The sequence below is a fragment of the Puma concolor genome, chromosome A3, assembly GCF_028749965.1.
Source record: "Puma concolor isolate L17-30 chromosome A3, mPumCon1.1.hap2, whole genome shotgun sequence".
Lineage (NCBI taxonomy): Eukaryota > Metazoa > Chordata > Mammalia > Carnivora > Felidae > Puma > Puma concolor.
In genome coordinates this window covers 117,446,957-117,464,745 of record NC_141669.1, presented here as the reverse complement: position 1 = coordinate 117,464,745, position 17,789 = coordinate 117,446,957, and the positions used below count along the sequence as shown (strand labels likewise).

General features: G+C 39.9%; 1 protein-coding gene and 1 pseudogene across 4 annotated transcripts in view; one reads left to right on the top strand and one right to left on the bottom strand.

The window, feature by feature from the left end:
• The window catches only part of UQCC1 (ubiquinol-cytochrome c reductase complex assembly factor 1), a 102,560-nt gene that overhangs the window by 56,216 nt on the left and 28,555 nt on the right, over positions 1–17,789 (top strand). For all 4 annotated transcript variants that reach the window (XM_086702057.1, XM_086702056.1, XM_025931996.2 and 1 more), the window contains one exon: positions 1,394–1,502. In XM_086702057.1, coding sequence (XP_086558183.1) covers positions 1,394–1,502 — 109 coding nt within the window. The remainder of the gene's footprint in view (positions 1–1,393; positions 1,503–17,789) is intronic.
• LOC112869774 (U4 spliceosomal RNA) lies at positions 7,683–7,751 on the bottom strand (annotated as a pseudogene).

Here is a 17,789-nt window from a genome sequence, read left to right as displayed (position 1 = left end):
GTTGGTTTAGTGTCTGACTTCGGCTCAGGTCATGATCTCACGGTTCGTGGGTTCGTGCCCTGCATTGGGCTCTGTGCTGACGGCTCAGAGCCTGGAGCCTGCTTCAGATTCTGTGTCTCCCTCTCTCTCTGCCCTTCCCTTGCTTGCGCTGTCTCTCTCTCTCCCTCAAAAATAAAGATTAAAAAAAATTTTTTTTTTAATTTAAATAAGAGGTAATAGAAATAGGGATGTTCATTGAGATTAGGAACTAGTTTGGAAAGTTGATGACCCTGTTTATATTCTTATATATAATTAAGTATAATATTATATTTACTAATTAATAAAATAAAATATAATTCTTATATTCTTATGGAAGGTCTTAAGAAGAGAGCTTTATGGGCTAATTAGAGGCAATGTGGTATAGGAGAAGCCCTAAACTTTGCCCTGAGATGTTTTATTCACTTACTTATTTAGCAAATAATTACTAAGTGCCTACTATACTTAAGCCCTGGATATAGAATGGTTAAAAATAAAAAAAAAATTCAGGCTTCATCTTTGCCTTCAGTGGAACTTACATTCTCATGGGGGAAATTATTTGATAATTACATAGGTAAAATCATCATACTTTCTGTGATCTGTGTTCTAGGTAGGTGCCATGCCTAGACACACACCTTGTGTATATTGTGTATGACAAACAACACAAGTCATATATTTAATTTAAACACTTCTAGTAGCTCCATTTTAAAAAGTAAAAAGAAAATATTCTGAAATTAATTTTAATAGAAGGTTTTATTTAACTCAGTTATATTTAACTCCGCTTATATCTGAAATAATATGTAAGCATGTAAGCAGTATAAAAAAATTTGAGATATTTGTAGTCTTTTTGTTGAACTAGATCTTCAAATCTTAAACTTATACCACATGTTAGTTGGAACCGGTCACATTTAAAGTGCCTAATAGCCACGCGTAGCTAGTAGCTTCTGTGTTGGACAGCACAGCATTATACCCATCTTTACAGACTACTCTATGGTATTGGGCAAATTACTTTCCATCTTTAGGACTCCTGTTTTCATTCAGTAAAATGACGGATTTTGACTTGCTTATCTTCTAACAATTAAATGTGTGTCCTTTTCATGTATGAGAGTGCCTTCTGAGGTACTGTAAATAATCTCTCTCTTGATCTGGGTGTTGCTTACATGGCTATATATAACATGTAAACATCCATCAAGCTATATACTTAAGATTTGTGTGCTTTACAGTATCTATGTTATACCTCAATAAAAGTGTTGTCGTTTTTTTTAATAAGATCATTTTCAGTTTTTTTGATTCTGTGTTCTTTGCTGAAGTTACCCATTACACATGTGTGATATAAAAGCAAACAACCAGTTACTCTTTATGTCTTTTTCCCATCCAGGATGTGTCTAGTCCGAATGAAACAGGAAGGCCGGAGTGGGAAATACATGTGTCGTATCATAGTTCATTTCATGTGGGAGGATGTTGAGCAGCGTGGCAGAGTCATGGGGGTAAGTAAATGCTATCAGATTCTGGTCCCGGACAACTCCAGTGAGGGATTGCCTGACTTGAGTTGAAGTTTTATCTGTGCTAGAAGGGCTTTGCTTTTAGATTTCTGTGTAATGCTGCCTAATGTCAAGTGGTAATTCAGCTAGAGTTGCTTCTGCTTCTGTGGAGACTGACATGCCGTGGACACTTTATGTGTTTGCACACATTATTATGGTTTGTCAATGTGAGGACATCCTGTGCATGGAAATGAAATTGTTAAGCCCAAATAATGGTGGTAGGAGGGAAGGGATGGGTTTGTTGAATGGAGGAAATCAAATAATAATTGAATTTTAGGACACTATGCCTTTGACACCAATTCAGTGTTTGAACCAGTTCTCCTCTAAATTAGTTTTGATGGAAATACCCTGGCATTGGGCCTACACTGTCCTCAGGAACTGAAAAACAAGTCCTTTATCGCTTAACCTAGACTAATTCAGCATCGTATCTGCTGAAAATGTACATTAGTACATTTAATAATTAACCTGAGAAAGGAGAATATATAGCATATACATAACATAGAAGGTAATGATAATAGAAACATGACACCAAAACATTAGAATACAGTTGGTTATACAAAGAGTAATCTTTTCCTTTGTATATTATGTGTTTTTGTGTCTAGACCATATTTTAATAGATTGTAATCCTTGTTTTTTTCCCATTTCATTGCCTCCCAGTTGGGACCATCTAAAGCAGAACCATCAGAAGGGGTCATGAAATGGGTTAATTTATTTTTTGTTTTTGTTTTTGGTTTTTTTTTTTCATTACAAAGTTCTCCCTATGGACTGAGAAGTAAACAAAGTTTATGTATGTATTATAAAACTCATACATATTCATAGAATAAAAATCAAAGAGTAACAAGCGTTTAATGTAGAAACAATCTATCTCTTACCCAGGCAAGCTCCCCCAGAGTAACCTTTGTTAATAGTTGGTGTGTATCCTTCTGGTTGTTTTCTATACAAATGCAAATGTATAAATGTATATTCTTTTAACACAACACAGATGGGCTTCTACTACACACAGTTTTGCATCTTGGCTTTTTAACTTAATATATATTAGATATGTTTTTACTTCACAATTATTTTTAAAATTCAAAATATTTTAACTGAGATTGAAATCTCCATACTCCTCAATCTCATTCCTGGCCAGTTATCTCCTTTCAAGAAGTAGTTACTGATCCATTTTAGTGTATATCTTTTAAGGCTTTTTTCTGTGTAATTTTCTTACAGAAAATATGTAGTATTGGTTTTGTGTTTATATATTTTATTGTACATGATATCATCCTCTATGTGCTAATGTGTAATAAATATGTACTTAGTTTTTTCACTCAATATGTCTTGGAGGTTTTTGCATGTTGCATAGGAGTTAAGTGGGAGGTTGTCCCCCATGTTTTATTTATAGTAATTATTTTCACACACTCCTATGTTATTGTCTGATGGTATCATGTGCTTACTCTTTGTAAAATTGTGGTCTTTGAGACTAAATCATGGAAATGATGGTTGCCCATTGAGAGCATATTTCCAAATTCCCATGTCTTTGGAGGAACTGCATATATAGGAAGCACAGAGGACATGGGTTTGTTTTTAGATGTCTTCAATAACATTTACATGCCTTTCTCTGGGACAATAGAACGTTGGCATTTATGTTCATTCTAAAATGATAGCTTATGTCAGAGTTTTATCTGCTATCATCATCATCATTATTTGTTTTGGAGATAGTGTGGATTGACTGTCTTTGTAATTGTGTTCTTTGGTTCCTTGTTCATGTGACTAAACTTTCTGCTGTCTTTGCTGCCCAGAATGGATCGTCAGCCTTTAAGCTATATGTGCAGCTTGGTGTTCTACATGCCCTCAAGTACTTACTGTCCAACGCTGTGGCAGCACACAGTGGACATGGGTGTGCTGCCAGTTTCAGATCACTTAATGGTAACCAGTGACACCCCTGGCCAGCCAAAGCCTTGGCTGTCTGACGTATAGTGACACAGTAGCTCTTCTATTAGTTAGCTTGTTTTTCTTATCACTATTGACTAAACCCTGCTGGACATTGGACTGCTGGAACCCTGTGGGCCACAGCTGTCTACAACGTGAAAAGCTTCATGAACCATAGGTACTGACTCTTGAACTACAGAAACCTCTTAGTTATTACCCTTCCACCATGAATTTCCTTTGGACCTCCATATATATCTCCATCACAATCTCCAACACTTTGAACCTTCTTCTGTGTTACTTTATAATGTCACTTTTACTTGACTGCATGCTTAATGAAGGCAGGAGACCTGTCTTAATACTTTTTTGCTTACGTAGTAAACATCAGATGAATAAATACTTGTTGAATGAATGAATTGAACTTAAGCCTCTGGAATTCTATTTTAAAGCCAACTTATCAGATAGATGATACTTGATTTATTTGTTTCTAGTCCACATATACATCAGTGCAGTCCTGCAGGAATTAGTTTTTCCTCCGCACCCCCCTTCCCATTTTATCCAACCATTCTTCTTTCTGAATTGTTCTAGATATGGTGTTGCCCTACAGAGAAGTGTGTTAGATCAGTGTCTCACTTTTTATGTGCCTGTAGTCCACCTGGGGATCTTGTTAAAATACAGATTCTGATTCTGTAGGTTGGGGTGGAGCCAGAGACAGAGAGTCTACATTTCTAGAGAGCTTCAAGTGATGCCAGTGCCACAGGTGGAGCAGGGTGAGAATAGGGCAACCACACTTTGAATAGTAAAGTTTTCGATGATCCATAACACTCTCACAAGTTACAGACTTGTGAGTTCACCTGCGTGAAGAGAAATGCCAAGCCCCAGTTTAGTTACAAAGACTATAAATAAAAGATGGTGGTTTAAAAATAACAGAGGTTTGGAAGAGTTGGGAAATTACTATTATTGCTTTTCTGTTATAATTGACTTGATCCTCCCCCACCCAACTCATGGTATAAACAGGCAGACACCCTTTATGCAGGCAAGAAAATTGTTAACTACTTCTCTGTTGTGAGTGTGATTGTATGTATAGAGGGGGTCTCAGACTTCTGTGTGCATACAGCCTACAGAAATGGGAAAGTTAGGGACATGTGGCTGGAGAAAGTAGTAGGGAGCCAGTGTGGCTTTGTTCTGACCCTGACTGCCAAGTCTTTCCTCCTCTGTGCTTCAATTTCCTTTAAAAAAATGTGGATTATTGGGGTGCTTTGAAAATCTGTGATTTGAAGGTGGTAATTTGTAAATCTTTCTCTGTGTAATTTGACATCCCAGGTGTACATCTTTAAGAAAACTCATATAAAAAGTAGAATTCATAAGACTGATCAACGAAGTGGTGATTTTTTACATGCCAAAGAATTCTTAGAGGCTATTACTTTGAGTGGAGCCATTTGCAGTTAATGATGAATCAGAAATTTGAATCAAGAACTCCCTTGAAATTAGAATTGCAGTCTCATTTGGTGAGGACATTTTCATTTAAAACATTTTTGCTTTTTATCGGCTTTTAGGAGCCCAACTATTGTGAAAAACAAGGCAGACTCATATATCATTAGTGAAGTCGGTATAAAATATAAGTGTTAAATTTGAGGTTACAAAAATCACATCAATAATTTAGAGCGTTCTAACTAAAAAAAAATTATTTGGGATTTAAACATATAAATTAGCTGTGGAAATAAAGTTCATTATATCACCTCATCTGGTCTTGTTTTATTTCATTAACTGGTTCTTAAAAACCTTTGTGAGCTGAGTTGCAGCTGAAGAGGTTGGAGACCATTTTTCCTTGGGCCCTTGCCTCACTCCTGAGTGTTGGTAAGAGTAGAGAACTAAGACTTGACGCAGCTGTAAAAACAGACAGCGCCTTTGGCCTCAGCACTTTCTCCTGGTGCAGGCACATTTCAGATGTAAATTTCACTTTCTGCCTCTCCTACTAATGAAGTAAGTTTCTTTTGCTGGGTTTGCAGCCAGGTGTGTCCAGTCTTGTGGCTAACCAGGGCGCTTTAGTTAATTTTTCCATTTGTGACATTTCAACCAAACTTAAAAAACAAACATAAAAATTAGCTCAAGGCAGTGGCTCAAAGTGTTAATGGTAACCTTAGGCTGGCTAAACGACTTCCTCTCAGTTCTGCCCTGCCAGACATCTCCACCTTGTGGCTTACAATGAGCAGGTTTAAGCTTTCCAAGCTTTGGAGACGGGTGGGAAGGAATAGGTAAGAAATTCCAAGTTTATCCTTATCAGTGGTCCCTGGCATGCCAGGTGTCTCCTCTGGACTTCAGATGATTTCTTGCTAGCACCTCTCCAGAATAAGGATGAACCTCTCATCACTTCAAGGTCTTCTGTTCTCTTCTGTGACAGAGCTGCTTCATGGGGTGGTGCAAAGGGCCTAGAAAGAGGTGGAGGAGCTGTGGGCTGAACTGGACTCCTTTGTAAAATTCTACTTTGCTTTTTAGAACCAGCATTTTGCTTTGCAAGGTCCTCTGTGATCATACTCCAGACTACCTTTCCAAACTCATTTCCTCTAGCTCTTTGTGAACTGTAAATATGTGAAACCTTCTAGCACATGTGCCTGGCACATAGGAAGCACTCAATGAGCATCACATTCCATCCTTGCTTCACATACTCTTCACCCCAGCCAAGCTGAATGCCTTGGTCTTCCTGTCTTGTGTCTTTCCCCGTGCGATACTACTCTAGGTTGCCTAAACACCATAGCCCCAATTCCTTTACATCCCTCCACCCCATACTAGAAGACAATCCCAGTTGTCCCTAGCTGGAAGTACCTTAGTAATTTATATGTGCCCTTCTTCTGGCTCTTACTATTTTGTATCATTGTTACTAGTGTGTATTGACTGTCATCCAGGTGAATTGCCTGGGGGCTGCATCAGTTGTATCCTTTGTATTCTCCAAAGTGCTTGTCATTGCCCCTTGGCTGAATGCTTGCCCAGTAAATAACTGATAACCGAAGACCATTCTGGAAGCCCACTGGATGTATTGGAAAAAGTGTGGAGAGGTATCCTTTTTCATTTTGAACATATGTGTTTGCTCTGTTAGTCTTAAATATTGGAAGAAAAAGAAATGAGAAATTGTTTCCTTTACCCTCAGTTTTTTTCTTTTTCTTTTTCCATGCTTTCTGATCTTCTAATAGATTTGACTTAAAAAACAATTTATACATGAGGCATTTTATGTTTTTAAACTAACAAAGATTTTAAATCTATAAAGGATGGTAAAAATAAGAATTACACATACTTTAGTTTTTCTGGAAATTTTCTTCCAGGCTGCTGTAATTCCATTCCCTTCTCCTTCCTACCTCCCCACAAAAATCTTCAAACTTCTGTTGTATTACCAGGAGGTAAAAATTTTGCTATCCTTTGCATCTCTAGGTCAGAATTAAAACTTGCTGCCAAAGGTATTGTTTAAAAGGCAAGGACCACTTTAAGGGTATAGTTTTGCTGCCAATGATATGAATAGTGGAGTGTAAATACAGAGCAATTCTTTAGGCTTGAGGCCTTTAAAATAAGACATGTTTGGGGCGCCTGGGTGACTCAGTCGTTTAAGCGTCCGACTTTGGCTCAGGACATGATCTCACAGTTTGTGAGTTCGAGCCCTGCGTCTGTGCTGACAGCTCAGAGCCTGGAGCCTGCATCAGATTCTGTGTCACTCTCTGTCTCTGCCCCTCCCCCGCTTGTGCTCTGTCTCTCTCTCTCAAAAATAAATGAACATTAAAAAAAAAAAAATGTAGGGGCGCCTGGGTGGCTCAGTCGGTTAGGCGGCCGACTTCGGCTCGGGTCATGATCTCGTGGTCCATGAGTTCGAGCCCCGCGTTGGGCTCTGTGCTGACAGCTCAGAGCCTGGAGCCTGTTTCGGATTCTGTGTCTCCCTCTCTCTGACCCTCCCCCGTTCATGCTCTGTCTCTCTCTGTCTCAAAAATAAATAAACGTTAAAAAAAATTTTTTTTTTAAATAAAAAATTTTAAAAAAATTATTTATTTATTTATTTATTTAAAGATATGAAATTTATTGTCAAATTGGTTTCCATACAACACCCAGTGCTCATCCCAAAAGATGCCCTCTTCAATACCCATCACCCACCCTCCCCTCCCTCCCACCCTCCATCAGCCCTCAGTTTGTTCTCAGTTTTTAAGAGTCTGTTATGCTTTGGCTCTCTCCCACTCTAACCTCTCTTTTAATTAGCAATAATCGCGCCTCGGATAAACCTCATTGGCTACGATACTGCCACTGCGCAAAAGCTTCTAACCTCTCTTTTAAAATTTTTTTTTAAATAAGACATGTTCTCAGAAATCAGTCCTTCTTTTGGGAAGTTTTTGTTTTTGTTTTTAAATATCCTAAGCTGGGGGATACCTGGGTGGCTAGTCTTTTAGGTGTTGGATTCTTGATTTCTGCTCAGATCATGATCCCAGAGTCCATAAGGCTCTGCGCTGGGTGTGGAGCCTGCTTGGTATTCTCTCTCTCTCCCTCTGTCCCTTCCCCACTCACATGTGCATGGACACTCATGTGCACGCGCTCTCTCTCTCTCAAAAAAAAAAAAAAAATTAAATGTCCTAAGCTATTGGAGTGGATATTTGTTTATTAGGTGAGAGAAGCCTAAATTCTTAGAAGGCAGAGCAATTTCATTTTGGGATTGGCTCATGAACTTTAGCAGGGTCCAACTGAGATGTATCTTTAGTAGATGCATTCTTTACACAAGTTCCCTAACCTCAGGTCTTAAGAGGTAGCAAGAGCGCTTGGAGTACATGCTTTAGGCAGTTTTGTCACTGATCAGATGCCTGGGAGCACACATTCGGAATGCCAGTCTGATGGCTTGGTTGGCCTGTCCTTCCGGGTTGCATATTGGACTCACTTTATTTCAGGGACTGTCCCTGAAAAAGAAGTTATAAACCTTTCTGAATTGAATTTAAATTGAATCTAATTCTATCTATGCACACGATCATTTATCTCTCTCATGGCTGTTTTTACATCCAGTTATAGATTGTGAATTAACTGAGGTCTGATTCATATTTGTTTATCTTTGTATTCCTATGGTACCTAAAATGGAGCTTTATACTCAGTAGGCATTAAGTAAATGTTTCTTGACTGAGTAAATCGGTAAGTGAATTATCATCCCGTTTGTTATCTTCAGTTTCCCTCATGGAATTTCTGTAGGAGAAAGACAGTGAACTAATTCCATTTTGAAAGCCCTGGCTGCCTTGGTGCATGGACACCTAGGATACACTTCTTAAATACTCTTCATACTCCCAATTCAGTTCATCATTTCAGAACTGTTTACCTCTCCAACCTATCGTGTATATATATATATATACATATATATATATATACACACACACACACATGATATATATATATATATATATATGTATGGATATATCTATGTATATATATTCATTCATTCATTCATTCATTCATTTATTGCCTCCAGTCTCTAGGTGCCCAGTTCCCTTTGACATCTTTTGTATCATAGATTCTAATACTGCTTAGACCTGTGTGTACTGAGCACCCCGCCATTTTCCACATCTCCCTTTCAGGGGTTAATGGTTCTTCTAAATAAATCTCTGGGAGCTCCTGGGTGGCTCAGTCGGTTAAGCATTTGACTTTAATTCAGGTCATGATCTCACGGTTCATGGGTTCGAGCCCAGCATTGGGCTCTGTGCTGACTGCTCAGAGCCTGGAGCCTGCTTCAGATTCTGTGTCTCCCTCTCACTCTGCCCCTCCCCTGCTCGTGGTCTTCTCTCTCTGTCTCTCAAAAAGAAAAACAAAACATTAAAAATAAATAAACACATCTCCCTCAGGAGACGGGATAAATAGCTCCATGAACCTGTTCTTCCTAGGTTTCTTGTCTTGCTTCTGCTGTCATCTCTATCAATCCAGCACCCCCCCCCCCCCCCCCGCTGGAATTCGTAGTCTTCCTCAACCCCTGCCTCATCCTCTGCACCCAAATTGTCCTGTCACTTTTCTGCCGAAAATATCTTTGGATTTTATCCTCCCTTCTGTTCCATGGCTTATATCCACCCTCATCATCTCTCCTTTATTGCACATGGCCTCCTAACTAGTTCCTGGACTTTCTCTACTCTAGTGAACCCTGTCACCACATAAACCACCAGAGGTTTTTCCAATTTCTACATCTGATTGGATCCCTCCTCTGTCTAGAAATCTGAGGAACAAAATTCAAACATCTTAGCAATGGTATGTAGAACTCTTCATAGTTATATAGGAAAATGTTCTTAGAAGATACAGTATTTAGGATTGAAATGTTTTGATATTTTCACATAGTTTAGCAAAAGAAAAAAGGGTGTGTGTGTGTGTGTGTGTGTGTGTGTATGTGCGCGTGCGCAGAGAGAGACATGAAGCAAATATTACAAAATATTAACAATTGTGAATCTAAAAATCATACAAATTTTTGTTTTCCTACTCTTACATTTTTTAAGTTTGATTTTCAAAGTGAAAAATGGGGCGGGGGGGGGAAGAAATCTTCATATTCTAGACCCTGCCTACCTCTTTAGTCTGATTGCCAACAAACCTCTAATACACAAATGTTCATGCTCAAGCGCGTCTACACACACACATACATGCCAGATTGTCACTGATGCTATAGTATGCATCTGGATAGTACCTCTTACACGCAGCTTTTCCCAGCATTCCCTCCCCCACCATAATAATTGGTATATTTGGCCACTCCCTTCTCTCTATTGCTGTAGCACTTTGCACAAACTTCTGAGAGAGGACTTACCATGATCTACTGTAATTGTGGGTTTGTGTAGGTCGTGCCCATTAGATGGGATGAGGATCCTAGGATTCCTGGTGTCTTACACAGAGTGCCTGACACAGTCACCCCTCAGATACCTGTTGAGTGAACACACGTCCTTCTATTATTAGTGACTGGGCAGCACTATCTTTCAAATACTGACTTAATGAATGGTCTCTTATCACACCTGGATTCAATTTCTCTGACCACCCTCTCCCCAAAAAGAGTTTCATTTTTCTCTCCCTGACCTCCCTCCTGGGTTCCTTGGCTCTCTCATCATTTATATTTCTAATTCACTTTATGGGATAAATGAACCTTAGGATGTTAGATGGAGTGCCTCAGATATCTCTCATTCAATGGTTCTCAATCTGAAGGGACTCAGATGTGGTTATTTTGAAACATCTCCCCAGAAAATTTCTGATGTACATCTCAGGGTGAGGACTATAGATCTGGTCCCACTGTTTTAATTTATGTGGTGAGAAAATGCGGTCCCAGAGAAGTTAATTGATTTGCCCGAGGTCATGCAGCTAGAAAATAGCAGAATGAGTACCCAAACTAGGGGATGCTGGTTCCCAGTCCAGTAGTCACTTTATTATACCGTGATCCCTAACCGGGGGTGTGGGCGGGGGATCAGTTTCATGGCAGTTTCCTTCTCCCTGGTCTTCTTACCAAGGACTTCCAAAGGCCAAGAGGACAGCTTTTCTCGAATCTCGAGGCATTCCATTTCTTCAGCACAGTCCCCAGGCTGAGGCCCCTTTTATTCAGACTTTCTAATCCAATACGGCAGAGGTTTCCTACTCAACAGGACTAATAGAGATTAAGGGGGAAAAAAGGACAGGTGAGAATGCTAACAATGTTCTGAATTTGTTTCTTTTTCCAGCATTTAGAGTCTGAACGTCTCCACATAGTCTGAATTTGCCTTAGTTGATTTTACAATTATTTTTCAGAGACTCTTTGGTTGTGTTTTTTTAAGAGTAGAGGAACACGGAGACTGAACACTCTGCTAGGAGAAGCTGGGCTAGGAGACTAACAAAGGCGGTATTATACTGTGCGCTGCCGACCCAATAAATGAATTCAGGAGACACCTAGATGTGTTTCTCGTGGAGGGCGTGAGGGGGAGGGGTCTGGTGAAAAGGCAGAAAGGTGGGATTAAAATAAATTAAAATGGGGCCAGCATGCTGGATAAGGGGACAGCCTCTTCCTGTTCCCACTGTTGCTTAAGATTTTTCATTCTGTTTAGTTCAAAAGTTAAAACTAGTCTTTAACCATGTACTTCATACTCTCCCATCCCCCACTTTCTTAACATCAGAAAAGAATTTAGTTGTAAAACTATATCAGTCTGATACAGCAGTGTTTATTGTTTGAATGCTACATCTATTGGATGTCTTAGACTATTGAAACTGGAAAGGAACGTGAAATAAACTAGTCCAGAGAGTTTCAAAGTGTGGTCCTCAGACCAGCAGTCTCAACATCATTTAGGAACTTGTTAAAAATGCAAGTTTAGGGCTCCACCCTGGATCTGCTGAATCAGAAACTCCGGTGGTAGGGCCCAGCAATCTGTTTTTTGGGGTTTTTTTAAACGTTTATTTTGAGAGAGAGAGAGAGCACACACACAGGGGAGGGGCAGAGAAAGAGGAAGAGAGAGAATTCCAAGCAGGCTCTGCGCTGTCATGTTGAGCCTGACGCAGGGCTCAATCTCACAAATTGTGAGATCATGACCTGAGCTGAAATCAAGAGTCAGACACTTAAATGACTGAGCCACCCAGGGGTCCCACCAGCAGTCTGTTTTAACAGACTCCCCAGTTAGAGGGCCACTGCTCTAGTCTCATCCTGTCATTTAACTGATGGAGAAACTGGCTCAAGGAGAGTTGGATAAATTTAAGTTAGAAATCAACTAAAGAGAGGAACTCAAGTCTCCTGAGTGCCAGCTCTTACTGTTCTCCCTGCTGAGGGGAGCAGGGTCTGGGCATGGGCAGGTGCCCTGTGAAAGAGGATTTCAGCATAATACAGAAACGTAGTAGCTAACGTTTACGTAGAACTTTCTCTTTGATGTGCACTTTATAAATACCATATGAGTTTTACATTTACCACAATCTTTCCTGTGAGGTCATATATCTATCCTTGTTTTATAGATGAAGACACTAGAATCAGAGGTTAGTTATTAGTTTCCTGTAGCTGCTGTAACAACTTACCACAAACTTGGTGGCTTAAAACAACACAAATTTATTCTCCATAGTTCTGGAGGCCAGAAATCAGCTTCACTGGGCCAAAATCAAGGTATTAGCAGGGCTGTGCTCCTTCTGGAGGCTTTAGGAGCGACTCTGTTCTTTGCCCTCCCCAGCTTCTGGTGGCTGCTGGCATTCTTTGGCTTATGGCCACATCACTCACTCTGTGGTCATATTGCCTTCTCCTCTGCTATCTGGGTCTAGGGGACTTCTGCCTCCCTCTTATATGGGTACATGTAATTATATTCAGGGCCCACCTGAATAATTCAGGGTAACCTCCGTATCTGAAGACCCTTAATCTAATCATAACAACAAAGTCCTTTTCCCCCATATAAGGTACATTCCCAGGTTCCAGGAATTAGAATGTAGATCTCTTGGGAGACCATTATTCCACCTACCAGTAAGGTAACTTAACCAGTCTTACACAGTAAATATGAGCCTGGATTGGAACCCAAATATGCCAGACTCGAGAGACCATGCTCTTAATCACTACCCTGTACTGCCTGAAAAGGTCATCATCACTAGGAACTATGGCTCTAACATAAGCATTGAGATTTTTAACCCAAGTGTTGTTTCCTTTTTCCTCTATCTTGTATAACATTACTTGTCACATAACACTGAAGTATGCCTGTATGTTGGTCTGGACTCCTTGAGTTAAATTGTTAGCTCCTAGAGGGTAGAGATTGTATCTTTTTTCTTCCATTTAAAAAAATGGAGTTATAATTCATCTACCATAAAATCCACCATTTTTAGTATATATATATATTTTTTTAATTTAATTTTTTAAGTAAATTCACAGTGTTATGCAACCATCACTGTCTAATTCCAGAACATTTTCATCATCTCAAAAAGAAACTCTGTGCCCATTAGCAGCCACTCCCCATTCCTTTTTTCCCTCAGCCCCGACAACCCCTACTCTACTGTCTCCATAGATTTACCTATAATGAGGCATTTCATATAAATGGAACCATGTAATATGTGGCCTTTTCTATCTGTCTTTCACCTAGCATAATGTTTTCAAGGTGTATCCATGTTGTGGTGTGTGTCAGTACGCCATTCCTTTTTTTTTTTTAATGTTTATTTATTTTGAGAGAGAGAGAGAGTGTGTGTGTATGAGTGTACAAGGCAAGCCGGGGAGGGGCAGAGAGAGAGGGAGAGAGAGAATCCCAAGCTGACAGTGCAGAACCTGCCTTGGGACTCGGTCTCACGAACCTTGAGATCATGACCTGAGCCGAAATCAAGAGTCAGACGCTCAACTGACTGAGCCACCTGGGCGCCCCAGTTCTTCATTCCTTTCTATGGGGTAGTCTATTGTATGGATATGCCACATTTGATTATCCATTTATCAATTGATGGACATTTGGGTAGTTTTCTGTTTTTTGGCTTTTATGAATAATGCTGCTGTGAAATTCATGTACAGGTTTTTGTCTGAACATAGGTTTTCAGTTCTCTTGGGTATATTACTTAGGTGTGGAATTGCTGGGACATACAGTGATGCTAGTTTAACTTTTTGAGCAACTCCCGTATTGCATTTTGTATCAAGTTATTTGAATTTCAGTGTGACATCTATTGTTATTTGTTTGTAACAAATAGCATTCTCATAATATGCAGTCTTAATCATATTTCTCATCTTACTGCCAAAAAATTTTTATACCTGTAACTATTTACAGTAGAGAGAATGGATGGTATGGTATAACGGAGGGAGTTCTGGCCAGCATGACCACTCTCTGGGTGAGCTCAAGTAAGTCAAATCACCTCACCTCTCTGGGGAGGAGAGCTAGATGATTTCTAAATTCTCTTCCAGACTTAACATTCCGCAACTCTGTGAGAGTCTGAAAAGCTAGCCTTGTGTTAAATCCCAGAGCTTGTGTTCTGTTTTTTTAGCAGTTCATCATTCTCTGTCTGATTTCTGTTCCCAGACACAAACAAGGTTTTACCCATCTATCCATCCATTTTATTGTGGCCTGCTAGCTTCCATGTACTCTGCTAGGCACTGGAGATACACAGATGATGAAGATACTGTCCCTGGCTCCCCGGTCTAGTAGGAAAAGACAAACATATAAGCAGGTGATTACAGTATTAAGAGATTGTGATATTTAAAAATTGCTGAGAAGGCCCAGAGGAGAGAAGCTTGGAGTAGATGACATTTGGGTTGTATCTTTTCAGATAAGTGTTTGACAGATGAGAGGAACCTTCCAGGCAGAGGAATAGTATAGGTAGAGGCAGGATTGTGTGAGGACAAAGCATGTTTGCCTTTGTATGGTGACTTTTGTCCTTTTCCTGCAGTGCTGAAATCAGACTCTCTTTATTCAGACTAGCTCCATTTTGAGATCATTTTGGGTGTCCAGTATTCAGAGACTCCTTGACTCAAAGGTCTGCAAAATAACATATTTTGTCTAAGTCCTGGCCACCTATAGAATTTCTTCCTCCCCTCCCCCCCCCCCCTTTTAAGGGCACTTCAGACTCAATTTCAGAGTAATGAAGTTCCCTAAGTGGCTAAGGAGCCTTGATCAAGATTTGGGTTTTTTCTTAACTTAAGCTTAGTTTGGGCTCTTGGAAATGCCCTCTGGTCTCCCTGAGGGTTTTAGTTACATAAAAATATTAGCAACATAAAATTTTACAATATGATCAGCACAGCACAAACTAAATTTCTAACCTTTGACTAGAAACATATATGGAAGGCTTTGTGTTTTAAACTGCCCCCTTCCCAGCCTCCTAGCCTTCATGAGAGGTCATTGTACAGCTCTTTCCATGGTCACTGTTCTCTTCCCTTTTACTGGAGGGCAAAACTAGGGCAGAGAAATAATTTTTATTCACTTCTGAAAGGTTACAGTAATAAAGAAACTCTTGTTAACATCAGAGAACGTTGCAGCCAAGAGTTTTCACAGTCTGGCATTGTTTATTTTACATGTAATTTGGAACCTTCTGCACTCTTAAAATATTGGCACAAAAATGTTTTAACTGTTGAAGTACTTCATTGCAAGCAGCAGTAGTGTGGTGTCAGAGGGGCAGCAGGGCTCTGGAGAGCCATTTGCCCTGTTCCTGTTGGAGAGAAAAACGGTGTAAGCGTGCGAGTGTGTGTATGTGTGTGCACATACACGTTCACTCAAGTATACATGAACCTTTTTGCATTTAGAAACAAGAACTTTCTCTGTCTTGATGAACTTATATGCATACCTTTATTTAACAATGAGAGTGGTAGAACAATCCTGTTTTCCTGTTGCCAGGGCTACCAGAAAGTACAGAGCTTCCCTTATTTAGGTATTTGATATAATTTTTCATTATCCTCTCTCACACAGACACTTTATTACTTAACTCTTTTCTCTTACTTTTTTTTTTCTTTTCTTCTTTTGGTTGAGATGTATACTGTGGGCCAGATTCTGGCAGACATTTTACAGATACCATCTCAATCACAAATTGCCTGGTTAGAGAGGTGAGTGTACCCATTTTGTAGCTGAGGAGAACTGAGGGGCAGAAAAGTTGAGGAACTTGGCTGTGGCCACCACAAGAAGTCACAAGCCCAGATCTGACTGACTTTCAAACTTTTGCTCTTTTGGCCATACCACATACCTTTTGTTATAAGCCAACTTGAACCTTTTTTGGAAGTAGGTAGAATATAAGAACAAGTGAATCAACTAATGACTAACCTATCCATTGATAGGAGTAAAGTCAGTTGTGTTGATTGAGATAGTAATAGAAGTACCTGGCTCCATCAAAGGGCTGTTGTTATTGTTGATGTTGTTTTGTTAGGTTGAAATTAAGATTTGAAAATAATTACAGAAGGATCCCATTATTAAATGGGAAGAATACTGGCATGGTGATTGGGCATCCATAGTTCCAGGCTCAACTTTGCTCCTAGAATTTGGAGGATCTTCTCTTTTCCCCCATCTGTTTCATGTCCTGAGGTCTTAAAATAGAGCTATTTATATTAACCTAGCCTTGCTCAGATCCAGGGATTCCCCAAGGCTGATCATGCTCTCTCTAACCTATCTGGTCTGTGAACAGTGGCCTCATAAGCTCTTCTTCCTCCAGATCTTTCTTCCTTGGCCTCCAAAGTGGAGCCTTGGCAAAAGAGGCAGAGGTTACCCCCACCAGGTGAGCTCTGTAGAGGTATCACCTCTGTAGAGGTATCACCAAGCCAGGCCCTTCTCTAGCCAGGGATCTCTAGCAGGGGGCTCCTTCCCCTATAGGAGTTCTATCTGGCTCTGAGAAAAGGATGCTCTGCTATCATATATGTATGTGTGTAACTTCCCAAGCAGTTACCTCTCATCACATGGGCTTTGGAGCCAGACAGACCTGGGTTCTAATCCATGCTGTGCCATAACCTTGAGACCCTAGGCAACTCTCTTTACCTTTCATTGTCTACATTTCTTTCTCTATTAGATAAGTCACACATAGCATGTGACTTAAAAAATATGATGCTAGTAATGACTTAGTACAGTGCTTGGCACATTTTAGTCACTTGATAAAATAGGCACTGTTTGGAACCTTTCTATGGCACCTAGCGTAGGCTGCCTCATTTGAAGATTTATGTATACATCTGTTATGCCTCACTGGATTCTGACTTTCCAGACAGAGATCATATCTTTCATCTTTGTCTCGCTTATTCTGCCTGGCATAGGTCATGTGCCTTGCAGGCACTCAGTCGAAGTTGGCTAAATCTGTTAGGATGACTTGGACAGAGCAGGGTGGGCATGAATATTTTAGTTTCTCCATCTGAACTTGGGGAAATAGTAACTCCTTATTTTGGAGCCTTTGAGGACAATTTAAAACGATATGTGTGAAGTGTTTGGAGCCCTTTGAAAGGAGGGTACTGGGGAAATTAATGGTGTTTTTGCTTTTCTTGGGAAAGCCCTTTGTGGTTCCTAGTGAATAAATTACTTGGAGTGAGTTTTCTAACACCTCCTACTCTGCTTTTTTTTTTTTTTTTTTTTTTAAATAACTGTCTGCTGTACTGCTTCTTTTGCTCTGACTTACAAAGATATATATTTTTGGTTTTGGACTTTTGACCTCTTTCTGCTCCCAGGAGAGAAATTTCTATCAGAATAATAAAAGGTGTAAACTGTGTGTGTTGCCCCTTTTGTGGGCCTTGGGTAGTTCAGCTGCTAGGGTTAAGAATCAGCAGGCTTGTGGTTTGTGCCTGGTTATGGGGGAAGTAGGAGACGGTTCCCATTAAGCACTCCGTGGCATTCTCTGTGTCTCCCACACTACTCCTTTCATCCCTGTCCTATGCCCTTTTGCTGAGATTCTTTGGATTTCAAATGAATTCTAGTGTCTATGGTATTTTGAGTACAGATAATTTAT